Source organism: Cricetulus griseus, chromosome 5 (assembly GCF_003668045.3).
Source record: "Cricetulus griseus strain 17A/GY chromosome 5, alternate assembly CriGri-PICRH-1.0, whole genome shotgun sequence".
NCBI lineage: Eukaryota > Metazoa > Chordata > Mammalia > Rodentia > Cricetidae > Cricetulus > Cricetulus griseus.
Window position 1 is genome coordinate 104,193,937 of NC_048598.1, and position 27,089 is coordinate 104,221,025.

A 27,089-nucleotide genomic window follows, 5' to 3' on the forward strand; every position below is an offset into this window, starting at 1 on the left:
TTATTTTCTGGTGATAGAGATTGAACTCAGAGGCTCCACCATGGTAAACATGAGCAGGATGCTGGGATGTTCTGCGCATGCCTGCAATTGCCTGGTACTTCAGCAAACCATGGCAGTGCCTGGGCTTTTCGTGCATCGTTTTGCTGACTGTGGTTTTAACATTTTGTTCTGTAAAACAAAGAAGCTTCTATGGAGCTCCAGACTCAGGTTTAGGATTAGCCAAGGTCAGGCTTCCATCTGACATCATGTCTATTTGTTCTCTGACGAAAGGTGAATCGAGGTTTGGAAGTATAACACGTTTAACTGTTAAATGGTGTGATGTTCAGTGACCTTATTACCTGCCTAAAATCCACATGATATCCAGCCCAGAAAGATCAGCCTCTTCATAAAAAGGGGGGGGGAGGAAAACAGAAAAAACTGGGCCAGGATTCATGGTGAACACCTTTGATCCCAGCACTCAGGAGGCAGAGGTAGGTGGAGCTTTGTAAGTTCGAGGCCAGCCTGGTTTACATATCGAGTTTCAGGACAATCAAGCCTACACAGAGACCCTGTTCAAACAAACAAATGAGGGCAGGGTGCTGGGAAAACTGTTCAGTTAGCAAATCATGCATGGGTTCAGGTCCCCAGTGCCCAGTGTGGCAAAAGCTGGGTGTGGCAGCGTGCATCTGTTACCCTAGCTCTGCAGAGTCAGAAGCAGGAGAATCCTAGGTGCTTGCTAGGCAGCCAGTCTTGTGAGCTCCAGGCTCAGTAAGAGACCCTGTCTCAAGTAAAGTAGACAGCAACTGAGGAAAGCACCCAAAGTTAACCTCTGACCCCTACACATACATGCACACCCACCTGCATGTGCGCATGCGTGAGTGCACACACACACACACACACACACACACACACACACACACACACACAGTATTCGGTATGTGCGCAAACACAAACACATACCCCCATTGGTTCTTATCCTGTAATTGCAGGGCTATAACCAAGGGATCTGTGTTTTAACAAACACCCCAGACCATCCTTATTTCTCAGCTACTCTGAGTGTTTTTTTTTTTTAATCAATTATTAAGTTCTGAAATTTGGATCTCACTCAAACTAATTTAAGTTTCCATTCTATAGCCACATGTGGCTGGTAGCTTTCCTATTTCTCAGCATGGCTTTAGCCCTGATTTGATGATCAATTTTCTAGAAATAACACAGAATAGTAGGAAAAACTGAAAAGACACATGATAAGCCAAGTATGATATTGGATATGTGTAATTTCGTCATTCAAGAGGCCGAGGCCATAAGACTGCCTCCATGGAGTTCAAGACCAGCCTGATCTCACATGGGGATTTTCAGGGTAGTCTGGGCTACACACTGAAACTGGACTCAAAGCACTTATTGTCTTTTAAAGTTACTCTTGGGCTACAGAAATTGCAATCAATAAAGTGCTTGCCTCACAAGCATAAGGACCTGAGTTTGGATCCCCAGAGTCCACATTAAGGCCTGGTAAGGTACTGCAGATCTATGGCCCTTGTGCTAGTGAGGGGTATTTACCTGGAAATTGATGGTCAGCCAGCCTAGCTGCATCAGTGAGTTTTAGGTTCATGAAGATACCCTGTCTGAAAAAAATAAGGTGGACAGCAATTGAGAAAGATACCCAATTTCTTTCTCAGCAGCCCCCAACACACACACACACACACACACACACACACACACACACACACACACACGCAAGCAAGAGAGAGAGGAGAGGGGGGTTGACATCTCTCCCATCAAAAATGGAGCCTCCCCTGAGGTGTGATGGTGTACACCTTGGTCCAACACTGATGAGGCAGAGGCAAGCTGGTCTTTGAATTCAAGACAGTCTGGTCTACATAGCAATTTCCAGGCTAGCTAAGGCTACATAATGAGACCCCATTAAAAAAAAAAAAAACACAAACAAAATGGAGCCTCCAGTCAGGTAGAGGCTAGATAGGAGGGTAGCACATTTCAAGACCAGCCTGGGCTACATAGTGAATTAATTAAAAGCTAGCCTGAGTTACACAGCAAGACTCTGTCTCTGTAGGCCAGTCGGACCTTGAAACAGTAAAACAATGAAGAAACAGAAAAAAAAAAATCCTGGAAATTGGGAAGGCTATTGTAAAAAAACAGAGGTGGAGGTGAGCCTGCAACTGTCTCCACCTATCCAGGAAGAAAACAGCAAGCAGTGGTAGGATTTACTGCAGGGAACTAGCTACAATGTTGAAAGAGCTAGAAAGACAAATGGAGTGATGAAGCAACCCAGTCATAAGCCACACCAGGCAGCCATGGCCTGAAGGCTAGAGGGGACCCTGGAGACGATGCCACAGAACCCAGGAGCCAGACCACCCACAGGAACTGGGACTGAAGTGAGAGTCAGGTGGCCAGGGAGCTGAGAATGTGTGTCTCTCTCTGTGTCTGTCTCTGTTTTTCTGTCTCTCTGTGTGTCTGTGTCTGTCTCTCTGTCTCTGTCTCTGTCTCTCTCTCTCTCTCTCTCTCTCTCTCTCTCTCTCTCTCTCTCTCTCTCTCTCCCCCTCCCCCTCTGGAGGACAGGAGGTGATATTTGAATCTAGATTTCACTCTGTAGCCCAAGATGGCTTGGAACTCTGGTTGTAGCCCAGACTTGGCTCCAACTCCCAGGGGTCCTCCTGCTCAGCCTTCTATTGCCAGGGTTGGGGGTGTGAGCTGCTATGCTACACCCAGATCCTCTTTTTATTGTTAAAAATAGATTGGGTGACCAGGAAATGCTGGAGCTCATGGGCTTTGATGTTATCAGATGTTTGACAGAATCTCTCACAGTCTGTGGGCCAGTTGACCAGTTTTGGGGAGTGCAACACTTGTGAGTGAGGAGTGGCCTGGCACGTAGACTATAGAGCAGAGTCAGGATAGTGGAGATTGGTACACAGGGAGACGGCACTGAGCAACTGGACAGTGAGGTGAGGATGTGATGGCGTCTTCAGCAGCAGCTCCAAGCCATGGAAAAAAGACAGGGCCATTGACACAGAACTCCACTCTGGAACCCACCTTTCCACCAGCCTGTTGGTGGTGGAACTGTTGGTTTTTTTTCTCTTTCAGGGGCCCACCGGCCAGCTCCCAGATAAATACATGGAGACTTATTCTTACTTACGAATGTCTGGCCTTAGCTTGGTTTGTTTCTAGCCAGCTTTTCTAACTAAAATTGTCCCTTCTACCATTTGCCTCTGGGCTTTTGCCTTTCTCTATTCTATACACCTTTCTTTCCTTCTTACTCCGTAGCTGGCTGTGTGGCTGTGTGGCTGGGTAACTGGCCTGGGTTATCCTCCTCTTCTCCTCCTTTTTATACTCCTTTTGCTCCTCTCCTCTCCTGTTTATTCTCTCTGCCTGGCAGCCCCACCCGTTTCTCTCTCCTGCCCAGCTATTGCCTGTCCAGCTCTTTATTAGACCAGTCAGGTGTTTTAGACAGACAAAACAGCACAGTTTCACAGAGTTAAACAAATGCAACATAAAAGAATGCAACACATCTTCAACTAATATTCCACAACGGGAGCTGGCCATGTCAAAGAAGTCACCTTCTGCAGGTGTATGGCTGTCCCACCTGGGGGTCACACTTAGTGCCTTTGATAACAGAATTTGTAAAGAAAAATGTGAAACACTCCATAGTTAAGAACAGGAGATGGAGAAGGGCCATCAGGGTGGCACACTTGGTCTTCGTTGGTGCAGCTTCAGTAGGAACCAACGTGTGGTTGGTTGGTTCAGTAGGTGGTGGATGCAGGCCTCGGAGAAGATAGACAAGGTTGCCTCCGGGTCATGTGATGCTTGTTGACCAGCTGAGAGAACCCAGGATGTGGGCTGGGGATGTAGCTCAGCGGTAGAGCTCTTACCTGGCATGCTCAAGCCCCACAAAGCACACTCCCATGCTTTGTTTGGGAGGCCTGCCCCTTTCTAAATAGAAATGGAGGAGGAGTGGATTGGGAGGGGCAGGAGGAGGTGGGGAGCGGGGATGGGGGGGCGATTTGATCAGGATGTAAAATAAATAATTTAATTTTAAAAAATAGAGGCTTGAAACCAAAGTCAGTGTCGACCCCTTATGCACCAGGCTTTTTCCTGTCTTTATATACCTTTGCTACTGTTTACTTATAAACTATGTGCGTGAGAGATTAACAACACTAGTGTGGCATGGTTCACACATCGCTCTACAACTCACTTTTTATGCTGTTGGTCTCGTTGACTTTTTCCTTCCATAACCATACTTTTACAAAGTTTTAGATTACATTTGTTTTATTTTTATTTTTTTTTAAGTTTTATGGAATGTGTATGGGTGTTTTGCCTGCATGTATGTCTGTGTACAACATACACACAGTGCCCCTGGAGGTCAGAAGAGGGCACCTGATCCCCTGGAACTAAAGTTATTGGTGGTTTTGAGCCACCATGTGGGTGCTGGGAATTGAACCAAGGCCCTCTGCAAGACATCCAGTGCTCTAAACGGCTGAGCCATCTCTCCAGCCCCTATAATCACATTTTTTATATTAATCTACTAGACTGGCCTCTGTGACTATCAACATTCTACTACTTGAAATAAAATATATAGGAAATCATTCAATATTAGTGCATAAGGAGCCTCTTTAGCATTTTTAAAATGTTGCAGCACAGCTTCGTGAGCCCTGAGTCTGCACCTTGGCCAGAAGCTACCACGAGGAGCAACTGAGGGGTTTCCCAGTCACTGCCTAGCTCCACATAGATGGAGCTGGCCAGTGTGCACGCTTTGGTGACTAGCTATTTTGATGGATTACTCTCATTTATTTCCCAATTCTGGAGTTCTCTTTATTTAGCTCCCCGGTGCAGTACTGGTGGACCTTAAGGTTGTTTATAATTCTAGCTATTAGTACAACAGGAAATATGCACAACCCTGTGAATAAGATGTACCTAAAAGTAGTTTATTTTTAGATGTTACACACGTGCACACATACACACATGCACACACTCATGCATGCAGACATACACAGGCACACACACACACACACACACACACACACACACACACACACACACACACAGAGAATAAATAGATCAGTCCAGTTGGATACTGAGCGTCAACAGCATCAACGTCCAGCTGCTCTTGTTTAGCCTAATGAGGTTTTAGAGTGAGATTCCATTTCCTTAAAACAGTGTCCTTAGAAAAGGCTAAACAGAGATGTGGACTTGGGAGGCTCGCTGGCATCTCTTACAGCTGTGTGGCAGTGGAGAAGTCACCCAACCTCTCTTATCCCCATCTCCAAGGAAACAGCTCGTTCCTGCTGCATGGACCTGGGGTAAAGAGCGGGGACCTCTTTGGTGTGAGCTTCCTGAACTGTAGGTTGGACAGTCTGGTCATGTCTTTTGGATCATAGTGTCTTTGGTACTTTTGCACTAGATCGAGCGGGTTCCTCTAGAGTTGGTGCTAGAAAACAAGAAGGAGGGAAAGTAGAAGAAGGAAGAGAAGAAGCCGGGAGAAGAGGAGAGAAGAATCCGGGAGAAGAGGAGAGAAGAGAGGAAAGAGGGCTTCCAGGGCCCATGAGTGGCTCACTATTCTTACTTACTTTGAAGGCCAGAGACACTTACTAATTAATGCAAGAAAAGGCCAAGGAGAGCGATGTGAGGGCGGCCAAGGAGAGACGTACCCTTTGAAGTTCTGATCTCATACAGCCTCCCTTCTCCGCTCCTGCCCCACATCCTTGCTTGGGAGCATCACGCACGTCCCAGCCCTTGGTAGTGAGTTCAAGTTCGTGCTTCTACAGGGCGGGATGACACTCCCCGTCGCGCGCGCCCTGCTCCGCCCAGGGGAGGCCGGGCGCCCCCCAGTTCGGCGCACTGCCGGGCTCCCCTCCCAGCGCCGAGCACTTGGCCCTGGCAGACGCCCCAAGATTGTTGTGAGGAGTCTAGCCAGTTGGTGAGCGCTGTAATCTGAACCAGCTGTGTCCAGACCGAGGCCCCATTTGCATTGTTTAACATACTTAGAAAATGAAGTGTTCATTTTTGACATTCCTCCTCCAATTGGTTTAATGCTGAATTACTGAAGGGGGTTAAGCGAAACCAGGTGCTGGCGGCGAGGGCTCTGCAGTGGCTCCCAGCACCCGGCACTGTCCCGGCCCTCCGCGCAGCCCGCTCGGCCCCTCCGGAAGCAAGTCGCCCGGGTCCTGCCGCAGAGTCTGCCTTCCTCGCATCGCCTCTCCTCCCGCGCATCTTGGTCATGCCAGGATTAAAAAGGTAGGTTCGGAGGCTCCAGGCTCGGGAAACCTAACTCCAGACCTGATGGGTGGAAAAATGGCTATGGCTGAGATTCCGCCCGTGTCAGGGCACTGGAAAAGAGTTTAGCTAGTGATGCAATGACACTGTTAATTACAAAAAGCTGCGCCGCTCGCTCAAAGTTCCATCTCGAAGCCTTCGTTTGGGAGTGGGGATTTTTCTAACAGTGTCCGGAGCCAGCATCTCGAGAGAGGGCTGCAGACAACCTCCCTGTGTCATTCCTCTTTCTTTTTTGGAAAGGGCAGCAACTTTTTTGCGCACTTTACAAAATATCACACTACATATTTTTTAAATTTGGGAAACCGCTGGCCACGGCACCAGCTTTGCTGCGAAGGCTGCGGGAGAGAAGCCGAGGGAGTCTCAGAACACTCCTGGCTGCGTTTGCTCTATGTGTGCGATTCACAGAGGGCATGGGACCCAGAAGTTTCGAGCCAATGAACAGTGGACACTGCAGACAGAGACGCATGTAAGCAAATGTTTGCTGTTCTTTGCGGAAATTGCAATTCCAGTCAAATAATCCTTGAGCCTTGAGGAACTTTAAGGATGACATCTGTTCCGCCTTTCTCCAGCGTCTCTTGAAAACATAGCTGTCCTGCACAGATCTACACACTTTCTGTGTGTGTTTGCGTGTGGGAGGGGTGCATGCATGCTAATACAAGCTGAGCCATATTATGGTAAGCCATAGCAATATTGTCATCCTGCGTCCAGACCTGCAGTGTCTGTCAATGACAGACAGTTCTGAGAGTTGGAGGGTCTGTTTTCATTCACTTTCCTTTTTGGCGGGGAGGGGGTATGGCCGACCAAGATTCAAAAGAAAAGCTTTGGAACACAGATTCCCTCTCCGGTATTAATTATGCTTCATTTTTGGAGTTTTTAAGGTTTTCATGACAAGCTACAGCTATTCTTGATGTGGGAGCAGCAGAGTTGGGTACTATTTCCTTCTGGAACGCCTTTCCATTAGCCTGGAGCTTATTTGGCCCCCAGGACCCAGCCACAGCTCTTCCAGGAGGCTGGGCTTGGGGCTGGCTGGCCCTGGGCTGGCTCTAGCCAAAAGGAATGGGGAGTGGGGTAGGGGGGGAAAGCCGGTAGGATTAGCATGCCTTTTCCAGTCGCTCTTGAACTCCCCTGCATATAGCCAGGCTGTTCTGTCTCCAACATAAACGAGACAGGATTTTATAACCACCTGAAAGGAAACTTCATGTGAAGAAACAGGAAAACATTGAAATTCATAATATACAGACTGGAAAATAAATTTGTTATTGTTCTCTCATTCCTTCCAGATATAAAGTCTGGCTCTTGCAAATATCAAAAAGCCCCGGGATTTGGCTCTGCACTTTATAAGGTCAGAGCTGTCGCGAGTGTTGGAGAACCTGGCTCACATAGGCCCTTAGATGAAACGAAAACTTGTCTACTCAGGATTGGATCTGGGACTCCATGAAGGAAGTGGGTTTGCATCTTCCAGTGCATCAGGCTCAATTTTATCTGGATGCCACTTTAACTCTGGGTCCTCTACTTACCTACTGCTGTTTCTCCTGAGCCATGTGACAGGGATGTGAATGAGTTTGTAATCTCCTGAGCACTAATTCTGAGAAGGCGGGGACTATAGAGCCATGGTGTAGGGCAGCACAACAAGCCTCAGACTCCAACCAGGTCAACTAGGTCCCCAAGTTCATGGCCATGCTTCAAAACATCCAAGACCGCCTCCTCTGGGACACCTTCCCTGACTTTGCTGTCCCTCCCTCAGCCTGACTCTTAGCATCCATTGGGTTTTTCTAGCATTCTCATCAAAGGGAAGCTCCATTCCTGGTCCATGCTGCAAAGTAGCCAGCTCAGGTGGTGGGCAATGGGGCCACAGGTCTGTAACTCTTGTCCAGTGTCTATGCTCAAACAGTAGTTGTCAGACAAATACTAGAAAACTGAATAACACTAGTAACCCGCTAGACCCCTGCGTCTGTATGCCTTTTGTATTGTGCTATGTGCATTCACTTGGCTATGTGATGATTCCACGACTCTTTATCCTGCAAAATAGCTCTTGTACCCTGACCTATGTTGTGGTGCACATCTGTAACTCCAGCATCTGGGAGGTAGAGGCAGGAGAATCAAGAGTTCAAAGCCAGCTTTGGCTGCATAGCCAGTTTGAGGCTAGCCTGGGCTGTATTTGAGACCCTGTCTTAAAAAGCAAAAGCTGGCTATGGTGGCCTGTGGCTTGTAATCCCAACTCTCAGGGAGCCGAGGTACAACTGCCACAAATTTGAGGGCAACCTGGGCCATATTGTGAATCGTAGGTCAGCCTGGGCTACAGAGTAAGACCTTGTTTCAAAAATGAAATGGCACCCCAAGCCACAAAGCAAACAGAATAAAAAAGGGGAAAATATGAAAGAAACTCTGTACATATTGAATACTCTCACAGCCCTGGGAGCCACCATTTTGCTTTCTGTTTCTGAGTCTAAAAACTCTGGGTACATGATGTAAGTTGAATTCTACATGATTTTGTGTGAGTCACTTATTTCACAGCATGATGTCCTCGTGGTTCGTCCCTGTTGTCACCTTTTCTTCATTCTGTCTGTATATCTATCTATCTATCTATCTATCTATCTATCTATCTATCTATCTATCTATCCATCCATCTATTTGGGGCATTTGTTACGGTGCATGTGTGGAGGTCAAAAGTTAACTTTTAATACTTGTTTCTCTCCTTCTGTTATGTGGGTCCTGGCCACCAGGTCATCAAATTTGATGACAAGCTCCCTTTCCTGCTGAGCCATGTCATCATCTGCCTTTTTCCACTGTTTACTTTATTTTTTTAAGATAGGATCTCACTATATTGTTCAAGTTAGCCTTGAACTCCTGGGTTCCAGTGACCTTCCCACTTTGGCTTTCTGGAGCAGTTAGGACTACAGGCACACAGCAGGGTGTCCAGCTTTCCATATTGTATCATATCCCACTTAGCTTAAGGCTGAATAATATGTGTGTGTGTGTGTGTGTGTGTGTGTGTGTGTGTGTGTGTGTGTGTTCACATTTTGTTTAGCCATTCCTGCATGGACGTTTGCATTGTATCCACCTTTTGATCATTGTACAAAATGCTGTTGTGAGCACGAGTGTACAGGTGTCTGTCTGGTCCAGGACTCAGTTCTCTGGGGAATATGTTCTGGGCCTGCTGGATTGCTGGTTTCCCATTCCGATCCGCAATGCACAAGAGTGGTGATCTCCCCATAACCTCCTGAACTTGCTGTTTTCTGTTCTGTGATTTTTTTAAAGATTAAAAACATTCTCTTATGTATATGAGTGTTTGCTTGCTCTGGGTGCATGTGAGAGCCCCTGCTTCAGTATGTAAGGTAAAGAGTGACTGAGGAGGTACCAGATGCCAGCCTCTGAATGCACACACATACGAATGCACACACATGTGCAAATGTACTTACACACATGCACCCCACACATGCCAACACACACACACACACACACACACACACACACACACACACACACACACACGTGCATGGTGTATAAATAGCCATCTTAATGGGTGTGAGTGGCATAGACTTTGAAGTTTTAAAGCACACTGGTGACCACAGTTTCACCAGACAAAAGCGCAGCCGCAGCAGAGAACCAGATTACCCACAGGCAGAACTGTTTACTGGCTTGTGGGTGGCCATGTTGGCTGAGCCATGGTGTCATGGTATTTCCTGCTGTTTCCCACTGCCTTTCTTCTTCTGGGTGTTGCACGGATTTCTCAGTCTTTCCCCCTCTATGATGGCAGGTCTCACAAGCTACTTGTGGACCCTGGCTTCTTGGTCCACTCAACCATGGGTCCTCACATGTGTGGACTGAGGGCTCCAAGTTCTGGTCAAGCGACTTCCTGTGAAGTCAAAGCACCTCACTTTTTAGCTTTCATGGTTAAGGACACAGTGATTCTTGGCTCTGTGGTCATGTCTGAATAATGATTAACTCAGGCAGATTCCATGCAGGATGATGAAAGACCAAGACAACTGGTTGACGCTGCAGCTGTGGGTCTTTGGTGTTTTGTTCCTAAGCAGCAAACTCTTGTATTCAAGCCTATGCCCTAACTCACTATTCCAATTCACAAAGCAAGCATAAGAGGCTGGCTCTTGTGAGTGATTTGGGGTCTGGAAGTCCCATTGGGCTCTGCTGAGTGTGCCCTATCCATTTGCAAACACATGATAAAGTCACCATCTAAATGCCTGGGCTTCCTGGACATGAGCATCCCTTGGCACTCACTCTCAGTTTCTCTCTTCCCACAGGATACTCACAGTTGCTATCTTGGCACTCTGGCTTCCACACCCCGGGAATGCACAGGTAAGGTTTCAAGTTGTCTAGAAGCATGTCGCAAAGCTAGAGTGAGGGAGTCTGGCCATGTATTTTAGAATCCCAGGATTAGAGGATCAGCAGGCATTCTGCAGTAAACTCACTACCCTCCATATTATATACAGATCACAGCCCAGGCACTGGGAGGATAAGGTTGGCCCAGGGTGATGTAGGCTTCAAGTTGCAAAGCTGGAATTAGATCTCACTGTCCTGGCTCTAAACCTAAGACTGTTTGAATCAGACCTTGCAGTCTCATTTTTGCCTCTCAGAGAGATTGTCTTTGGCTTAAATGCTAGTCCAGTGTGTGTGTGTGTGTGTGTGTGTGTGTGTGTGTGTGTGTGTGTGTGTTTGTTGTTGTTTGTTTGTTTTTGTCAGGGTGCCCCTGGGATGCCACAAAGGTCCCCCAGGGGTAGGACAGTGTGTGTCTCTACCCATACAACACCCAGTGAAGAAGGCGGGGAGGAAGTGGAGGTTACCTAAACATCCCATATACAGTGTGCAGGGCTGGGTAATTCAGCCACCTGGAGTAGGGGCTGTCCCTTCTCCTGGGAGGAGTGGGAAAGGGACAGTAAGGTTAGGCTCAAGGTGAGGGTCTGCGAGAAGCTGCAGTATCTCATTTCTAAAGCTACAGGGACCAGGTGCCTCAATCCTAAGCAATGTGGGAGAATTTCCTAGATCGGGGGTTCTCAACCTGTGGCTCACAACCCTTTTTGGAGGGGGTGTCAAAAGATCTTTTCACAGGGGCCACCCAAGACCACAGGAAAACACAGATATTTGTATTATGACTCATAACAGTAGCAAAATTACAGTTATGAAGTAGCAACGAAAATAATTTTATGGTTGGGGGGTGTCGCAACAAGAACTGTATTAAAGGGTCGCAGTGTTAGGAAGGCTGAGAACCACTCTCTAGATGGCTCAGAGTGGCCCTTGTGTGGAGAAAAAATAAAGACCATCCCATCTCTGAGTAAGGCTGAGGTGCTGCCGTGGGGGAAAGGGCAGAGCACCTGCCCAGCATGCTCAAGGTTTGATGCCTAGCCCTGAAAAAGTATGTTGGGGTGAGGTGAGGGGAAGAGTTATGAAGTGACTCAAAGGCCATTAGACATACTTAGGCCATTGGAGACAGGAAGGGCTTGAGAAGTGTAGCACAGAATTTTAGATCTTAGAGGGACCTTGGTGGTTTCTAATCTAGCCCCAAGGGTTACAGGTAAGGACTCTAGGCCTGAAGAAGACAGTGGTCACAAGATCGTGTTAATTAGTCTAGGCATATATAGTAATGTATTTCTTCTTTGTAACCACTTAAAAGCAAATAGCAGAACCCTATTTTTAGATAGAGAAACTGAGGCAGAGGGAAGGGATGAAGAGAGTAAGGGCCCCAGTGAGAATCAGAAACCAACTAAACCAGTAGCTTGAGCCCATTCTACCCTGGCACCGAATTGGAGAGTAGGACTGGAACTTGGTCTTCTGGGTTTTGTTACAGACTCCAGGCTCTTCTGGGTCCTTTGCATATCTATCGACAGGGTACCATGATCCTAGACCCTGGACTCATTCCTATACCAGACTCCAGGCACCTGCAAGGGGCCTGCAAATTGTTCCCAGTTCAGCTTTTAAAAAGTTCATAGTCAAGGCTGGAAAGATGGCTCAGCCCACAACCAAAAACACACGTTCACAGCACAGCAGAGGCAGGAAGACCATGAATTCAAGGCCAGCTTGAACTACACAATGAAATTTTTGTCTTGAAAATAAAACAAAGGAAAACTAAAAAAAAAAATTGTATGTACAGTTTTAGCTCAGGTTACATGTAAAATCACAACTTTCTGCAATTGACAAAATGCATCATTTGTGTTGCTGCCTTGCTGAAACTGAACTAAAGGAATGTCCCAATCATCTTTGCTTAGAAAATGGGCCACATCTGCCATGTAGCTTTTGTTTTATGAATACAATTGAGATTCCCGGAGAGTTTCACAGGGGTCAAAGCGTTTATTTGGGGGTTCTGTGAAGGAGAGTTGGACAGCACTGGGCCAGCTGCCTTCTCTGGAAGTAGGGCTGTTGCAGTGTGGCTTCATATATGGCCATTACTGCTCCCCATCACTTGGGTGTTGCAAAGTCTACAAGTGCTGAAAGCAGGGCCCATGAGGCACTGGTATAGGGGTTTAAAAAATAAAACAGCACTAAGCGTGCAATGATTGTAAGAAAACATTTCCAAATAGAGACCTACTTGACATGTGGGTGTCACGTGCACCTTTCCCCTTTACTCCACTTCCCAAATGCTCTTCGGCATTTTTATAGTGACGAAGAATGCAAATCAAGTGACCTGGCCTGTTTCTCCTCTCTCCTCTACAGCAGCAGTGCACAAACGGCTTTGACCTGGACCGACAGACAGGACGGTGTTTAGGTATGTGATTCAGACAGTCCCTTGTTCAGTGGGGACTTTTGGTGAGGGCACAATTGCAACGGTGTTTCTGCCACTGCTGTTCAGTGTTGTCAGAGCTCTATTTGCCTTCTCCAGGGAAGAACACAGTGATGGAACGGCTGAGCCAGTGCTGCCCTCGTCGCTTATATTCTTTGTGCTAGGCACCGCTCAGGGTCAAAGAACTGATCTCTATCTCCAACAAGCGTTCCTGTTGGATCTATTCCCCAGTGCAGCCTCCACATGGTTCCATAAGCATAGTAGCTTAAATGGTGCCCATTTCAGATCCCAGAGCCATTTACATCAGAGGCCCAGCATCTACCATGCTAATATCAAAGTTTTGGTGGGACTGTGTTTCTCTGGGACTCAAGGAGAGAGCATCTTTTTGCTCCTGGGAGAGGTTGGTGGGATCTTCCCTCCTGAAAAGTTGTAGGTTTCAGGTCCTCCATCCTTGCTGGTTGTCTGGTGAGGCCCTTCCCAGACTCTAGAAACTGTGTTCACTCCTTGGTTGGTAGCCTGTTCCCCTACCCTCAGCAGTCAAGTGCCTTTTACACTTTTGGGTCCCTTCTTCGACTGAAGCATCTCTGACCAGGTCTCCTGCCTCTTCTATTTTTAACCACTCACACAATCACACTGGGTGTCCTATATATAATCTAGGATGAAGTCTCCCATCTCAAAGCCAGTTGATCAATAGTAACCTGAATTGAATCAGCCCTGTGACCTAATGGATTCCCAGGTCCCAGGAATGAGGAAATACTTTGAAGAAGGGTATTTTCTCTCTCACATGCCATCTAGCGGAGAGAAACTTAGACACAGTAAATGTTGAGTGATAGGCTGGCCGAGTAACGTCATGGCTGAGTGGAGGCAATAGCAGACAACCCTGAAAATGCAGACACAAGAGGGTGTCTTATGCCTGGACTCATCGAGGAGTAGTGGAGGACCAGTTTCAATTGGGTATTGAAGGATAAATAGGACCCCTGAGAAATCTCAATCCACAGTGGGATGAACAGCACAGGCAAAGACCAGGCATGTAAGGGAAGTCCAGGCGTGGCATGTTGGGGATGGAGCACAGAGCATGTGGAGAGGATAAGGTGGACAGCTCCCAACACTGGGGTAATAGTCAGCTTTTTAATTAGATTTGATTAGGTCAAATAATTTGTCTTTCCTGAGTTGCACTGACTGAGAATATAGGGGACATAGATGGCTTGGAGGAATGAATTAACCTATGATAGACCCAGGCTCATCCTTGGATTTACAGTATAAGGCACTTTGCTTGAAGGCTGCACCAGAGGACAAAGAGAGCAGTGACTTTCTCTTCCAGGCCATCACTTTAACTAGAGAACAGACCATTGCATTCTGAACTACAGTGTTCCCAAGCTGAGAGTTGGCATGAATTTCTCAGATGACATGGTGGGCGAGCTGCCTGGATACAAGCATCTCCCTGGTCTCCAGTCACACACAGAGCAGGGCCCAGCACCCAAAGCCAGGTCTGCTGCCTACCGGAGCCAGAGTTGGGGCCTCCATTGACTCCATCCTAACAAGCCTGGTTTTTCTAGACGGACCACCACTCTTGTTCCAGCATGAGCTGATCTCCAGCAGGGCTAGATGTGATCCTATTTGCTGGCACTGTGTGAGCTGACTTGAAAGCAATGGTCTGCTTTCTCAGCAAGTACTAGGTCTGAGCCAAGCCTTGTCTTTCTGGGTGTAAAAGGCTCTTTCTCTCTTGCCCAGCTATTACTTTGAATCAAAATGGGAATAATTCTTAGGCCTGCTCTCATGTTTTCCTGACATACTTTTATATGCACAAACACTCATCTGCTTATTTTTACTGTTGCTTTCTTTATGTAAATCAAGGGTGTTTTTATTTACTATAGTCCTATACGTTTCCTTAAAAAAAGATTTATTTATTTATGCACGAGTGAGTGCTATCTGAATGTACACCTTTATGCCAGAAGAGGGCATCAGATTCCACTAGAGAATGTTGTGAGCCACCATGTGGTTGCCGGGAATTGAAGTCATGACCTCTGGAAGATCAGCCAGAGCTCTTAACCACTGTGCCATCTCTCCAGCCCCTATATTCTTGTGTGTTAAAGAACACATTATCTGGGTTTCAAATGTGTTCTTTAAAGAAAAATATGAAGTCAATAATAGTCTAGGTTTCTGTGGGTGGGGGGTAGGGCTTAAAGAGCTAATGCTTGATAACACGATCACTTTGAGTAGATTTAGCTGATGCTGGAGCATCAGATTGCGGTGAGTCGGGGGAAGTGTTGGAGGGTCAGTCCTCTCAGTCTGTTCTGCTTCAGTATACACATGCTCAGCATGGTGGAGGGGCCACTGACACTTGTCCTTTCTGTGGGCTTTGCAGATATTGATGAATGCCGGACCATCCCCGAGGCTTGCCGTGGGGACATGATGTGTGTCAACCAGAATGGCGGGTATTTGTGCATCCCTCGAACCAACTCAGTGTATCGGGGGCCCTACTCAAATCCCTACTCTACACCCTACTCAGGCCCGTACCCAGCAGCTGCACCACCTGTACCAGCTTCCAACTACCCCACGATTTCAAGGCCTCTTGTCTGTCGCTTTGGGTACCAGATGGATGAAGGCAACCAGTGTGTAGGTGAGTAGTGCAGTCCCTTGTCCTCCCACATGGTACACTTTCTCAAGAGCACTGTCAAACCTAATGTGTCTTCCCAAATGGAGCTAGCTGCCATGGAATATGCCCATAGGACAATGGTCTGCTCTCCACAGATGGCATAATGTTCTCTTCCAGATGTATTTCTGGGTCCTCTTCTGACTCTGGAATAAGTTTACCCTTTACTTAATAGTTCTCTAGAAAGCCAATTTGCTCTTTCTTTCTATTAATTGATCCATCCATCCATCCATCATCCATCCATCCATCCATCCATCCATCCATTCATCCATCCATCATCCATCCATCCACCCAACCCTTTCTTTGGTCTCATTGAGGATCAACCTCATGTTTTCTCTACTAAATAACCAATGGATCTCTGCAGACTCAGGCCAGTGCTCTGTCTTTTATGTATTGCTGTAGAGAAGCCTTGAGGGCCAACATAAACTCATCTGGAAAAGAAAATAGATTTCTTAGGTGAGAGCCAGTATTCTTATAGCTAAAGGAGCCTTGCTGATGGGGACTCTGGGGAAAAGCAGACACCATATGCCATGAACCCAAAAGGAACTGGCAGCACCCCTAAGAGCTTCAGGTTGCATTGGCCAGTGTTGCCTTGGAGGACAATTGCCTGGGTCCTGCCCAGTCCTTTGGCAGTAGTTGGACTAAATTCTTGTAGTTGTCTCCAGCTTTGGGAGAATTACAGTGAAGAGAGATCGACAGTGAAGGCTCAAACTTTTTTGATGTGCACCCCTCTGCCAAATCCTTTTGGGGCGTGGATCCCATTACAGGCATATTTATATATGATACATGCATCCTGTTATACTCGTGTGGGTTGAGGAATATAAAGCACTCATAAGAAATAGGAAATTTAAAAGAATGCAATAAAAATAAATATGAATTGAAATTCCAATATTTCCTTTCCACGACCTTAAAAGTGTGGGAGACTATCAGTCTACTTAATAAGATTTTGTGGGTTTCAGGGCTCTGGAATATTGGTCTGGAACCAACAGCTAGAGAGACTGTGCTGATTCTAATATATAAATATAAATAAAAATGAATGTACATTTGCATTTAAACATATATAAGCAGTATGTAAATTCATTTCCTTCAATATTATGGGAAAAGTTGGATATCCCTGAGCTCTCAGTTTGCATTATTACTGCTCTAAAGGACCTGGTGTGTATGTCAGGGCACGTGTGTATGTGAGATTGAGATTTACCTTAACTAGGAACATGCGTAGGGAAGCAAACGTGGAAGCCATGTGCTTCACAGCTTTGGGGGAGAAGACAGCACCATGCTTCCTTATGACACATAGTGGAACAATAGGCTGTTGTAACTGGAAAGGACTTTTTGGACATTCTTTAGTTACAACCTCTTACTTTTTAGAAAGGTGAATATGGACTCCAGCAAGTGAAGTCATTGCACAGTTAGGATATGAGCCCAGCTGACTGCTCTTATCTAGTAGAAAAGATATGGCCCTAAGAAGAAGGTGTGTGTGTGTGTGTGTGTGTGTGTAAAAATGGAGAGAGAGAGAGAGAGAGAGAGAGAGAGAGAGAGAGAGAGAGAGAGGGTGCTCTCTCAGGAGACACCTGGAGCTGAGTGACTGACCACGCATGCAGTGAGGAAATGGACGTGATAACAGTTTGGAGGCATTACAGGCTTTTGAAAAGGTCCTCATCTGGTCCTGGTGTGGACAAGTTTTGGGCCATCTCACTAACCTCTTCTGTAGAAAAGATGGACACTCACTGCCTTAGGGCTCCCTGGGTGCCCTCCTTCTTACCACATACCTCCTTCCAGGGACTTGAGGCTCTTGGCACTGAGGCCATGGCTGGGAAGCCTATTCATCTTGTGATTCCTCTGACGTCATGCTGTTTGTGGTTCTGAACCTGTTACACAGACATGTGGAGCTCCAATAACAGCCCCTTTGTAAGCCCAGCACAATCTGGGAACCCCAGCAAGGACTGGCACCAGGCCCACCCATTTCCAAAATGTCCAGCATTATGCATTCATAAGTCCTGAGTTCTGACTTCCCTTCCCTCCACCCCACCGTTTCCTGACTTACCAAGGCTGAGGCCTCTGTGGGCATTGTGAGAGGTGGTGGCAGGTGGCTAGAGAAGGGGAAGGGCTGGGAATGGCAGCACTCTAACTGATGCTCCAGGGAACTGGGACAAGAGGCAGGGGGCTTGGAGCAAGGTAGCAGGGAAGAGGTGGCCAGGTGTGTGCAGGGAAGAAGGCCTTCGAAGGAGAGAATGTGCATTCCTGGAGCAAGAATGCACTTCTCGAGGAAGTGATGAGAATTCAGTGAGACCTGGAGACAGTTCTGAAGCTTTGGTGGCTCATGGAGAGAAGAGTGCATCTCCTCCACATCACAACAAATCTAACAGCATCGCTTTCAGCAGCCACGGTCTTGACACTAAGCACTGGTTCAGGGTTTGTATCTCAGGATCATGGGTCCTTAGCATGCTACAGGTAGAACTGGTATTTACGTGGTGGCTACAAAGGAGTCAAAGCACAGAGAAGTTAAGAGACCTGTCTGTGGCCACACTGTGTGTCAGGCTGAGTCCCAGTTTGAACCGTTCAGGCTCTGGACAAGGACCCTGGTGCTGGGACTGTCAAGGTTTATTGAGAGCTCTCAGAGAGCCAGTGTAGAAGTCAGGGTTAACAGCAAAGTCCTCCTTGCTCACTTCCTTTTTAAATGAAATTTTCCTGTAAAATTTGAACTGGACAAGAGTTGAGGGAACACAATGGATGATTTTCTACTTGTCGCCCAAGGTTAGTGGTTATGGGTACAGGCACTTTAGCTTCTATGTAGTTCTGTGATTTGAAACAAATGCCAGATGCCAAACAGAAGAAAACAAAGCAAAACCACAAAACAAATCCAAAATCCCCCCTTAAAAACTTACAATACATTATCAAAACTTTAAATGTCAGCAAGAGTCCATTTTTACCATGAGATATCTAGATGGTGCTCAGATTGATTATCTCATAAAAGCCCTTTTCCTAGGACTGGGAGGTATATTAGTGAGCAAAATGCTTGCCTCGCAGGCATGAGGACCCGAGTTTGAATCCTCAGCACCTACATAGAAGAGTCGGGCATGACTGCACATGTCTCTACCTCCAGCAACAGGGAAATGGAGTTGGGCAGACCTCTGGGGCTTGGTGATCAGCCAGTCTAGCTTAGTCAGCAAGTTCCAAGGTCAGTGAGAGACCATATCTCAAAAAAATATAAATGTGAGGACCAACAAGATGTATCAGTGGGTAAGGGCAATTGCTACTCAAATTGATTCCTGGGATCCACAATACCCCCTCTACATGCCTGGTAAGGAGAGAAGAGATGCCATAAAATTGTCTTCTGACCTCTACACAGGCATTGTGGTACAGCATGTGCATGTACGTGAACATGAACCAAATATAATAAAACAGGAAGACTTTATGTTAACTTTACATGAATACCCACATGCATGTACCTACACACACACACACACACACACACACACACACACACACACACACACGCACGCACGCACGCACGCACGCATCTCCCCAGCCTCTGCAAATGCCTTATCCCCATTGCTTTCATGGAGTCTGATTTGGACAGCTTTCCTAATTGTCTCTTTTCCTTGCTACTTCCTTGTGGATGCAAAGGTGTTTGTCTAGAGTGGCCGTACATAGCCCATTCCTTTCTCCCCATTGGTTTTCTGGAAGCAGGAAATAGGTCTAGAGACTTGGCCCAATTCTGGTGTAGTGTTTGGGATAAACCTCTTCATTGGCGATGCCTTCCATCTTCTGCCTCTTCCATTCATTCCCTGGTTTCCTTTCATGAAGTCTGAGAGTCACCTGGAGTGAGCTAATGGCTGTCTCTGTCCCCCAGAGCCCCACTTTGCAGCATTTCTGACTTACTTTCAAAGAAACCATCTTCATCATACTCCACTTAGCCCATGTCCTCTTTCTGTAGGCTGACAGAGCCCTGGGTTCCCAGTCCCCCAGTCCCTCTGAGCTTCCTTCTTGATCTCTCTGTTTTGGGTTCCACTTCAATGGTGACTAAACCCTGGAACAACGTGGGAACAATGTGGCCTCAGGTTTGAGTGTCTGTGTCCCCAGCTAGAAGTCTAGGTCACTTGGGGTACTTTTGTAGACAGGGGCATAGTGACTCAAGAATTACAGTCCCTAAGCCAAGAATGCTTTGCATTGAGAAAAATGACAGCTTGGCTTAAGGGTGACTAGCTCCACAAGGCTGCTGGGACTCAAGGCTGGATGCAATGTGTCACCCAGATCTTCCACCGTTGGAAGATATGGTAACTAGATTCTCTAGATGGGGGCTGAGGGCAGTCGGGCATAGCTAACTGGCAAGGAAGAAAGGCTGTTGGAGTGGAGGTCACTGATCTGGACCCTGACATAGTGCAGATCAAACAATACACAAGAAGTTCAGAGCCAGCTAGAAGCCATCTGGGAAAAGTAGGGGCTGGCCATGTTGAACTAACAGCGGGGGGGGGGGGCTTAATGATGAGCTTCCTAGATTCAGACTGTCATTCTGGAGCCTTCTCCTCATGACATATTACCTCTGAGAACCAATCCCAGGATGTGGTTGCCAACAGTCTCTGAACGTTTATTCCTTATGACCGTCAACATGTCATCTCCCTGGGTGACATTCTACATAAGCCTGGCTTTGCTAACCAATTTGACTCAGTAGCAAGTTATCCACCAATAACAGAGATTCATGATGTGTTCTGACCCTAAAAACCTGCTTCTCCAGAGCGGTGCTACTCCAGGGACTGTAGGGGTCCTCCTGGCCATTCCTAAGGCTGCAAGCAGTGTCTTTTATTCCCTAGTTGGTCTGGCATTTCATTGCTGTTAGTGATCAGGGCACCCAAGCAGGCAGAGAGCAACAAATAATGGATACTTCTGGAAGATGCGTGGAATTGGCCTAAGACACTTGAGTTATTTTTCCTGACAGCTAGCCAGTATTTAGTCAACTAATTTAGTTCCCAGAGGGCCTCATTCATGCCAGGCTCTCTGGTTTAGGCACAAAGGGGAACAGTCAGGGGTCTGTGGTCAAGGGAGGGAGATCAGATACCATGCAAGCTGCTGAAAGACAAGGGGCCTGGGGGTTACTAATGTGACTCAGAAAAGCAGAGCCAGGAAGGCTCTGGGAACAGAGGGGCTGAAGCTCTGAGGTCAGCCAGGCCCTGAATTTCTTTTTGGTTGGCTGTTTCCTACTGTTGAGGCCTGGGGTTCTACATCTTTGTCTATAACCTGTAAAATAGTTATGGCCATGGCTGCTTTCCGTGAAAACGTCTCGCCTGGTGTCTGCATGGAGTATCACACACTAAATGTTAATTGGGAATGACTCATGGAGGAGGCTGCTAGGGTCTTGAAGTGACAACTTGGGCAAAGAGTCAGAGCCTGAAATGTACCGAAGGCTTAATTCTTTAGAAACCTAAAATATGACCCAAAGCTGAGCTTGACCACACCCACTTTGCAGGCCTTCAAGGCTTTGAGGAGACTTTACTCAGAATCCGCTTCAAGGTGCCAGAAAAACTTGATTGTTTACGTTATGATACAAAGTCATGGGAAGTCAGCCCAATGTGGCATTTGTTCCCAGCCCTAAGACAAGGCCAAGAGCACGTAGAAACCTCAGGCATGGTGTGGAAGGTCTGTGGTTAGCACAAATGAGGCCTTCCTTCGGTTTTCTTCTTTCTGTATTTTCTCTCCAGACCTCCTGCTTGGGCTGTAACTTGAAACCCAGGCCTCAAGCTCAGAAAGTATGAAGAGTAGAGAATTCCTTAGCTGCTGAGGGATTTAGGACCAACCAGGCTTGGGGAGGAAATGGTATCCCCACAGAAGCAGGGGCTGCAATTGGCTTTGGTCAGAAGCCCTTGAACTGCCCCAGCAAGCTTGTGCAACGGCAGCCCTCACCCAGGGCTCTGCATCTGCTTTAGTCTTTCCCTACCACAGGCTGGGGATCTGGGTAACTCACTCACCTTCTCAAAACCTCCATTTTTCTAACTGTAAATAGGCATAACACTACCGACATCCAAGGATTATTCTGAGAATTATAACAGATAATGCATGAGGATGGTCTGATCCTGAGGCTGGCTTGGGCAGGGACTTCTCAAGCTATCATGATCTCAAACCTCACCATTTCCATTGATATCTCCTACTCCAGCTATTGTGTGTCCACAGCCCCACAATCCCTAGTTGTTTCTGCTATTGTGTGTTCTTTCCCCTGGAAAAATAGCTTGAATACTTCACGCTTTCGGCGCCTGAGGGTTGAGTTATCATTTCATCTGCAGCAGCTGGAGTTAGCTTGGCCTTCCACCAAGAGGAGCAATGTTGTTAATCTAGGACCACACCTGAAGCTCTTGTCCACCCACCTGTTCAGACAGAAATATGTTTAAAATTGCAATCACTAGCTGGGTGTTGGTAGTGCACACCTTTAATCCCAGCAAAGAGATGTGTAAGACCTGGGTTTTGGCTGTAGGTTTACTACTTACTGGCTCAGGGCATTAAGAAAGTCAGTTGGCCTCTTTAAGTGCTGTTAGCTGTAAAAATGGTTAGTATTATATTAGGCCTCTTCATCTGGGGTTGGTACATTTAAACTGAGACTTCTAGTTTTATAGCCCCTGGCTAATGTATAATTGAAAGCTAGCATTCCCTTCTAGTATGTTGATAATTTGCCATGGGACTCTTAGTACGACCCCTGACTGTATCAAGCCAGGTGTTTACAGATCACAGCACAGCTGGGGCAGTTGGTTTGAACTGCTTTTGATATCTTATTCATGGTTGTCACTACTCCAGAATTTAGTGAAAGACATTAGATCTGTTGCCCAACCTTGCTGTTTAGTGCATGAATAAGGATGGATGTAGGCACATGGTTGGGGAGATAGGTTGGTCAGTAAAGTGCCTGCTATGTGTAAAGATCCCAGCACCCATGGGGTGACATGTGGGTAGCCTTTGCTTCTATCCCCAGCATAGGAGAGACAGGATCTCTGGAACTTACTGAGCAGCCAGTTTAGCTGAATTGGTGAGTTCTAGGCTCAGCATCTCAAAAGAAAGATGGAGAGTGAATGAGAAAACCATCATTTTCAGACATTGGCCTCCGGCTTCAGATGCCCGATCACATATACACACACACGCAGACACACATATATGTATACACTAACTAAATCAATATTAAAAAGTGTATATAGAGCTCTAGCACACATTTGTCTTTTAAAACAATTTGATCACCGTCTTTCAGTATAGAGGCTTCTTTTGTAATCCTATGGATTTTGTTTTATGTGGCTTAAAAGCATAAGTTTTGAGAAGGGGAGGCTATCCATGCCAGACAGGTTTGTAGTACACACATGCACAACTCCCTGAGCTGTGTCATTTGTCAGGTCCCCTCTAGCTCCAGAATGTCCTACCATTCCAAATATGCCCAAGTGTGTGTGTGTGTGTGTGTGTGTGTGTGTGTGTGTGTGTGTGTGTGTGAAAAGGAAGTGATTTTGCAAGAGGAGGATGAAGTATGGGTGCTACAGCTGAACAGGCCCCACTTGGCTCTGACCAAAGTGGCTATGCTACCAGGTCTCCAGAGAGTACCTGCTGGATGCCCATCAGTCAAAAATCACCTGCCGGGACCAGAGGAAGCACTGAGTATATAGTTGTGAAGTTAGTGGGAGGGGCACGGTAGAGATGGCAGTCTCACTGTGTGGTCTTGGCTGGTCTTAAGCTTCAGGGTTCAGGTAAGTTTTTCTAGCTCAGCCTTGGAGGTGGCCAGAGCTACTGTGCCTTCCAACACTCGAAGGTGGGATATAGTGATTGCACCTTCCTATTCATTGTCAAGGCTAGTTAGTCATAGATGTCTTTTCAAACGTTCTCTCCCTAAGAGTAGATTGATTATATCATTGGTGAACTGTAGAACCATATTACTCCGGGAGGTTCGGCATGGAACAGTAGTTTCTGTACATTCCCTGTGTGGCTCTCCCCTGCTATGGGCAGTATCTTCAGGGCCGTTGGTGTTTTTTGTCATTGGGCTGACTGTCACAGCATCTGCTTACTCCAGCATCAGCAGGTGATACAGTCACATTGGACTTCAAATACAGGCAGCCTGTTGTTGACTCACTAAGCAAGCTGATGCTTCTCTTCCATCTCAGTGCCCCCTGAAGTGGCTCTTGCACCTTCTCTGGGACCCTTGTGGCTAAGCCTCTGGTGCCAGAGCAACTTGGATACCCTTTTTCTCTTCTCTCTTGGACTGCCAGTCTATCTGGACTCGTGGGTTCCACAGTGATCTGGCATGGCAGGCTATCTGTGATGATTGTGGGCTGGATACCCTTTCTGCACCAGCTTCCTTGTATCTCGAGCTGGAAGCAGAGAGGAAAGGGTTCCCTATAACATAGGTATGTGCCTTATTTACATCTTCCATATTGAGGGCACGGGGTAGGGTTCAGGAAGTGGATTGGATTCCTGGTGGGGGCATTCCTGGCATGCAGGTACTGCACTAGCACCTGATATGTGTCCACAGCCTGTGGCAGAGTGAGCTCTCAATAAGTTATAATCGCAGGGATGAATAGGTGAATGGATGAATGAATGAATGAATGAATGAATGAATGAATGAAAGGAAAGTACTGGTGCTGAGCATTCAGGGAAGTGAGGCTTCCCTCTTTCTCTCACTTGGTCTCTCAACCCTCACATAAACCCCATCCTCCGTGATTTCTCACACTGTATTGAGTGCCAAGAGAGACCATGATAACCATGATGGCCACTGAGTATACCCCACATGCAACATGGTGTTGGCATGAGGCCGTACTGGGAGCAGCGAATAGAATTGGATAAACATGGAAGTGGATAGGCTGATGGCAGTAGGTACCAGTGAAGACCCGTGGGTTAGATGGACTATTCTTTTTTCTTTCTTTCTTTCTTTCTTTCTTTCTTTCTTTCTTTCTTTTTTTTTTTCGAGACAGGGTTTCTCTGGGATTAAAGGCATGAGTTACCAATGCCCGGCTTCCACTGGTCTTTTCTTAAGGACATTCTTGGGGGGTTCTAATTGAAGAGACTGGCTCCCACACACCCACCAGTACCTAGAACACCTCCTCATACAATCCCAGAGAGTGTCCTTCTTGTATCTCATGCCAACATGCCCCATGAAGCTGCAGCCACTCTGAGGCATCTGCTTTCTTGGACACAGAGGAAGGACTGTGTCTGGGGAAGGATCTCAGCCCATGTCCTCAGGGTCTGTCTGGGGAGGACATTCACAGGATTCCTTCCCTCTGGGGCACTCCAGACAGCAGACAAGAAGTCAAGGACTGACCTTCACTTTCCCTCCAGCTTGCTGGAGTGGGGCCAGAGGGGAGATGGGGACAGCCTGAGTTGGTCCTTCCCTAGGCAGCCAGCATCTGGGGAGGGCTCTGGAGATGTCTGATGCTGCAGTGCTGGGGAGGCAATGAGATTTTCAGAGTGTCCTTCTTGTATCTCATGCCAACATGCCCCATGAAGCTGCAGCCACTCTGAGGCATCTGCTTGTCTTGGACACAGAGGAAGGACTGTGTCTGGGGAAGGATCTCAGCCCATGTCCTCAGGGTCTGTCTGGGGAGGACATTCACAGGATTCCTTCCCTCTGGGGCACTCCAGACAGCAGACAAGAAGTCAAGGACTGACCTTCACTTTCCCTCCAGCTTGCTGGAGTGGGGCCAGAGGGGAGATGGGGACAGCCTGAGTTGGTCCTTCCCTAGGCAGCCAGCATCTGGGGAGGGCTCTGGAGATGTCTGATGCTGCAGTGCTGGGGAGGCAATGATGCCTGGGGGATTTTCAGTGCTGTCTGGCTCTCCTTCAAATTAGGACATTTGCAGAAATGCAGCCAGACTTGATTTATGAGCTCTGCATATTTCACAGGTCTTTACACATCCCCCAGGAATCACTGAGGTCAGACAGAACAGACTTCACATCCGGAATCAGTATGAAATTGGCATCTTCCATTGTTCCCATGGGAGGGGGCAATACTAATTTGAGGGAGGTTATATGAAACATTGCAAAGACACACACACACACACACACACACACACACACACACACACACACACACACACACACGCACATGCACACACACACACATTAGCAGTCTCTGCTTCATTCCTGATGGGGAAGGAGCATATATATGTTTTCTGTATCTGAGCCTAGGGGGGTCATGTCCTCTGGGCCATCATTCCAGGATGAAGCATGACCCACTGCTGGGGTGATGATGAACTCAATGGGAACTCAGGAGTGACCATAGCATCCTGTTTGTCCTCTGGCGCACACCCCGTAGTGATAAATAGACTTACTGGTTATTTCATCTCGAGGCCCGGCAGGAACTTTCTGTCTTGCTCACCGTTGTATTTTTAGTGTCTGGATTTTTTGCTGAATGAGTGGATGACCACACACGATGCGTGGAGTGAGGGGGAGTCAAATGAGGAAGAGAGACTGATGGAATCATAGGTAGAGTGATGCATAGGCCCAATTGTCATTGCTGATGAGTTCATTCATTCCTTGAGTTCTTGGGAGGAGTCAGGCAAGTTGGTGGGAATTGTCAAATCTGGTAGTACTCACAGCAACACAATGGGCCTACAACAGAGGTATGAGACACCAGGGTAGCCCTGGCTAGGGTAGTCACAGGCTTACAGGGTAGGTGTTACACATCTACTTCTACTTAATTAGACAGAACTCACAGATCCCTCTCAGCATCAGATGCTACATCAGCTAGGTGCTAATGGAGTGTTCCGTGTGAATTCCACACTGGGAAGGGATCTGCTGGCCTTCAGGGGATCAGTGGAGATTTGAGCAGGATTTTCATGCTGGAGAAGGGTCGGGAAAGGTAATAAGTTGGGAAGGATATGGGCAACGGTGGGGAGCGGAGGAAGTTCATGCTATGTTCAGGACCACTAGTGGTGGCCAGCCTTGGCTGTGAGCTCCCTGGTTACCCAGCATGCCTCATGGGCACAGGCTGAGAGTAGGTAGACTTAGCATGAGAGACAAGGCTTTGTTGAGAGCCATGCAGCTGACTTGGGCTTTATACATGGAGAATTAAAAGTTACTTTTTTTTTTCTTTGACAGGGTTTCTCTGACAGAGACAGGGTTTCTCTGTGGAGCTTTGGAGCCTATCCTGGGACTCACTCTGGAGACCAGGCTGGCCTCAAACTCACAAACTCCGCCTGCCTCTACCTCCCGAGTGCTGGGATTAAAGGCATGCACCACCAATGCCCGGCTTAAAAGTTACTTTTACACTGGTTTCTGGTTACTATTTTGGAGGCAGAGTCAGTAGGGGTCTGGATTTAATTATAGTGCTGCTGCAGCTTGCAAGATGGCGTGCTCTAGTCCCCTCTCTTCTTGATACTCTACTTTTTTTATTCATGAGAGAGCCTGGATAGTTGCTAAGGATTCCCTCAACTCCTTCAAAGCCAAGGCTGACTCTTGAGAGCCTTCCCCAACACCCTACAAACTCATGTGCTACGTGCT

The 27,089-nt window shown here is 47.2% G+C and overlaps 1 protein-coding gene across 2 annotated transcripts in view; it reads left to right on the forward strand.

The window, feature by feature from the left end:
- Window positions 1-6,202: 6,202 nt before the first annotated feature.
- Fbln5 (fibulin 5) overlaps window positions 6,203-27,089 on the forward strand; it is a 71,308-nt gene continuing 50,421 nt past the window's right edge. The window contains exons 1-4 of one of the 2 annotated variants that reach the window (XM_027419135.2): window positions 6,203-6,219; window positions 10,518-10,572; window positions 12,922-12,973; window positions 15,354-15,608. In XM_027419135.2, coding sequence (XP_027274936.1) covers window positions 6,203-6,219; window positions 10,518-10,572; window positions 12,922-12,973; window positions 15,354-15,608 — 379 coding nt within the window. Of the gene's footprint in view, window positions 6,220-6,668; window positions 6,725-10,517; window positions 10,573-12,921; window positions 12,974-15,353; window positions 15,609-27,089 lie in introns of those variants that run through there. The other variant, XM_027419134.2, reaches the window with a different exon arrangement.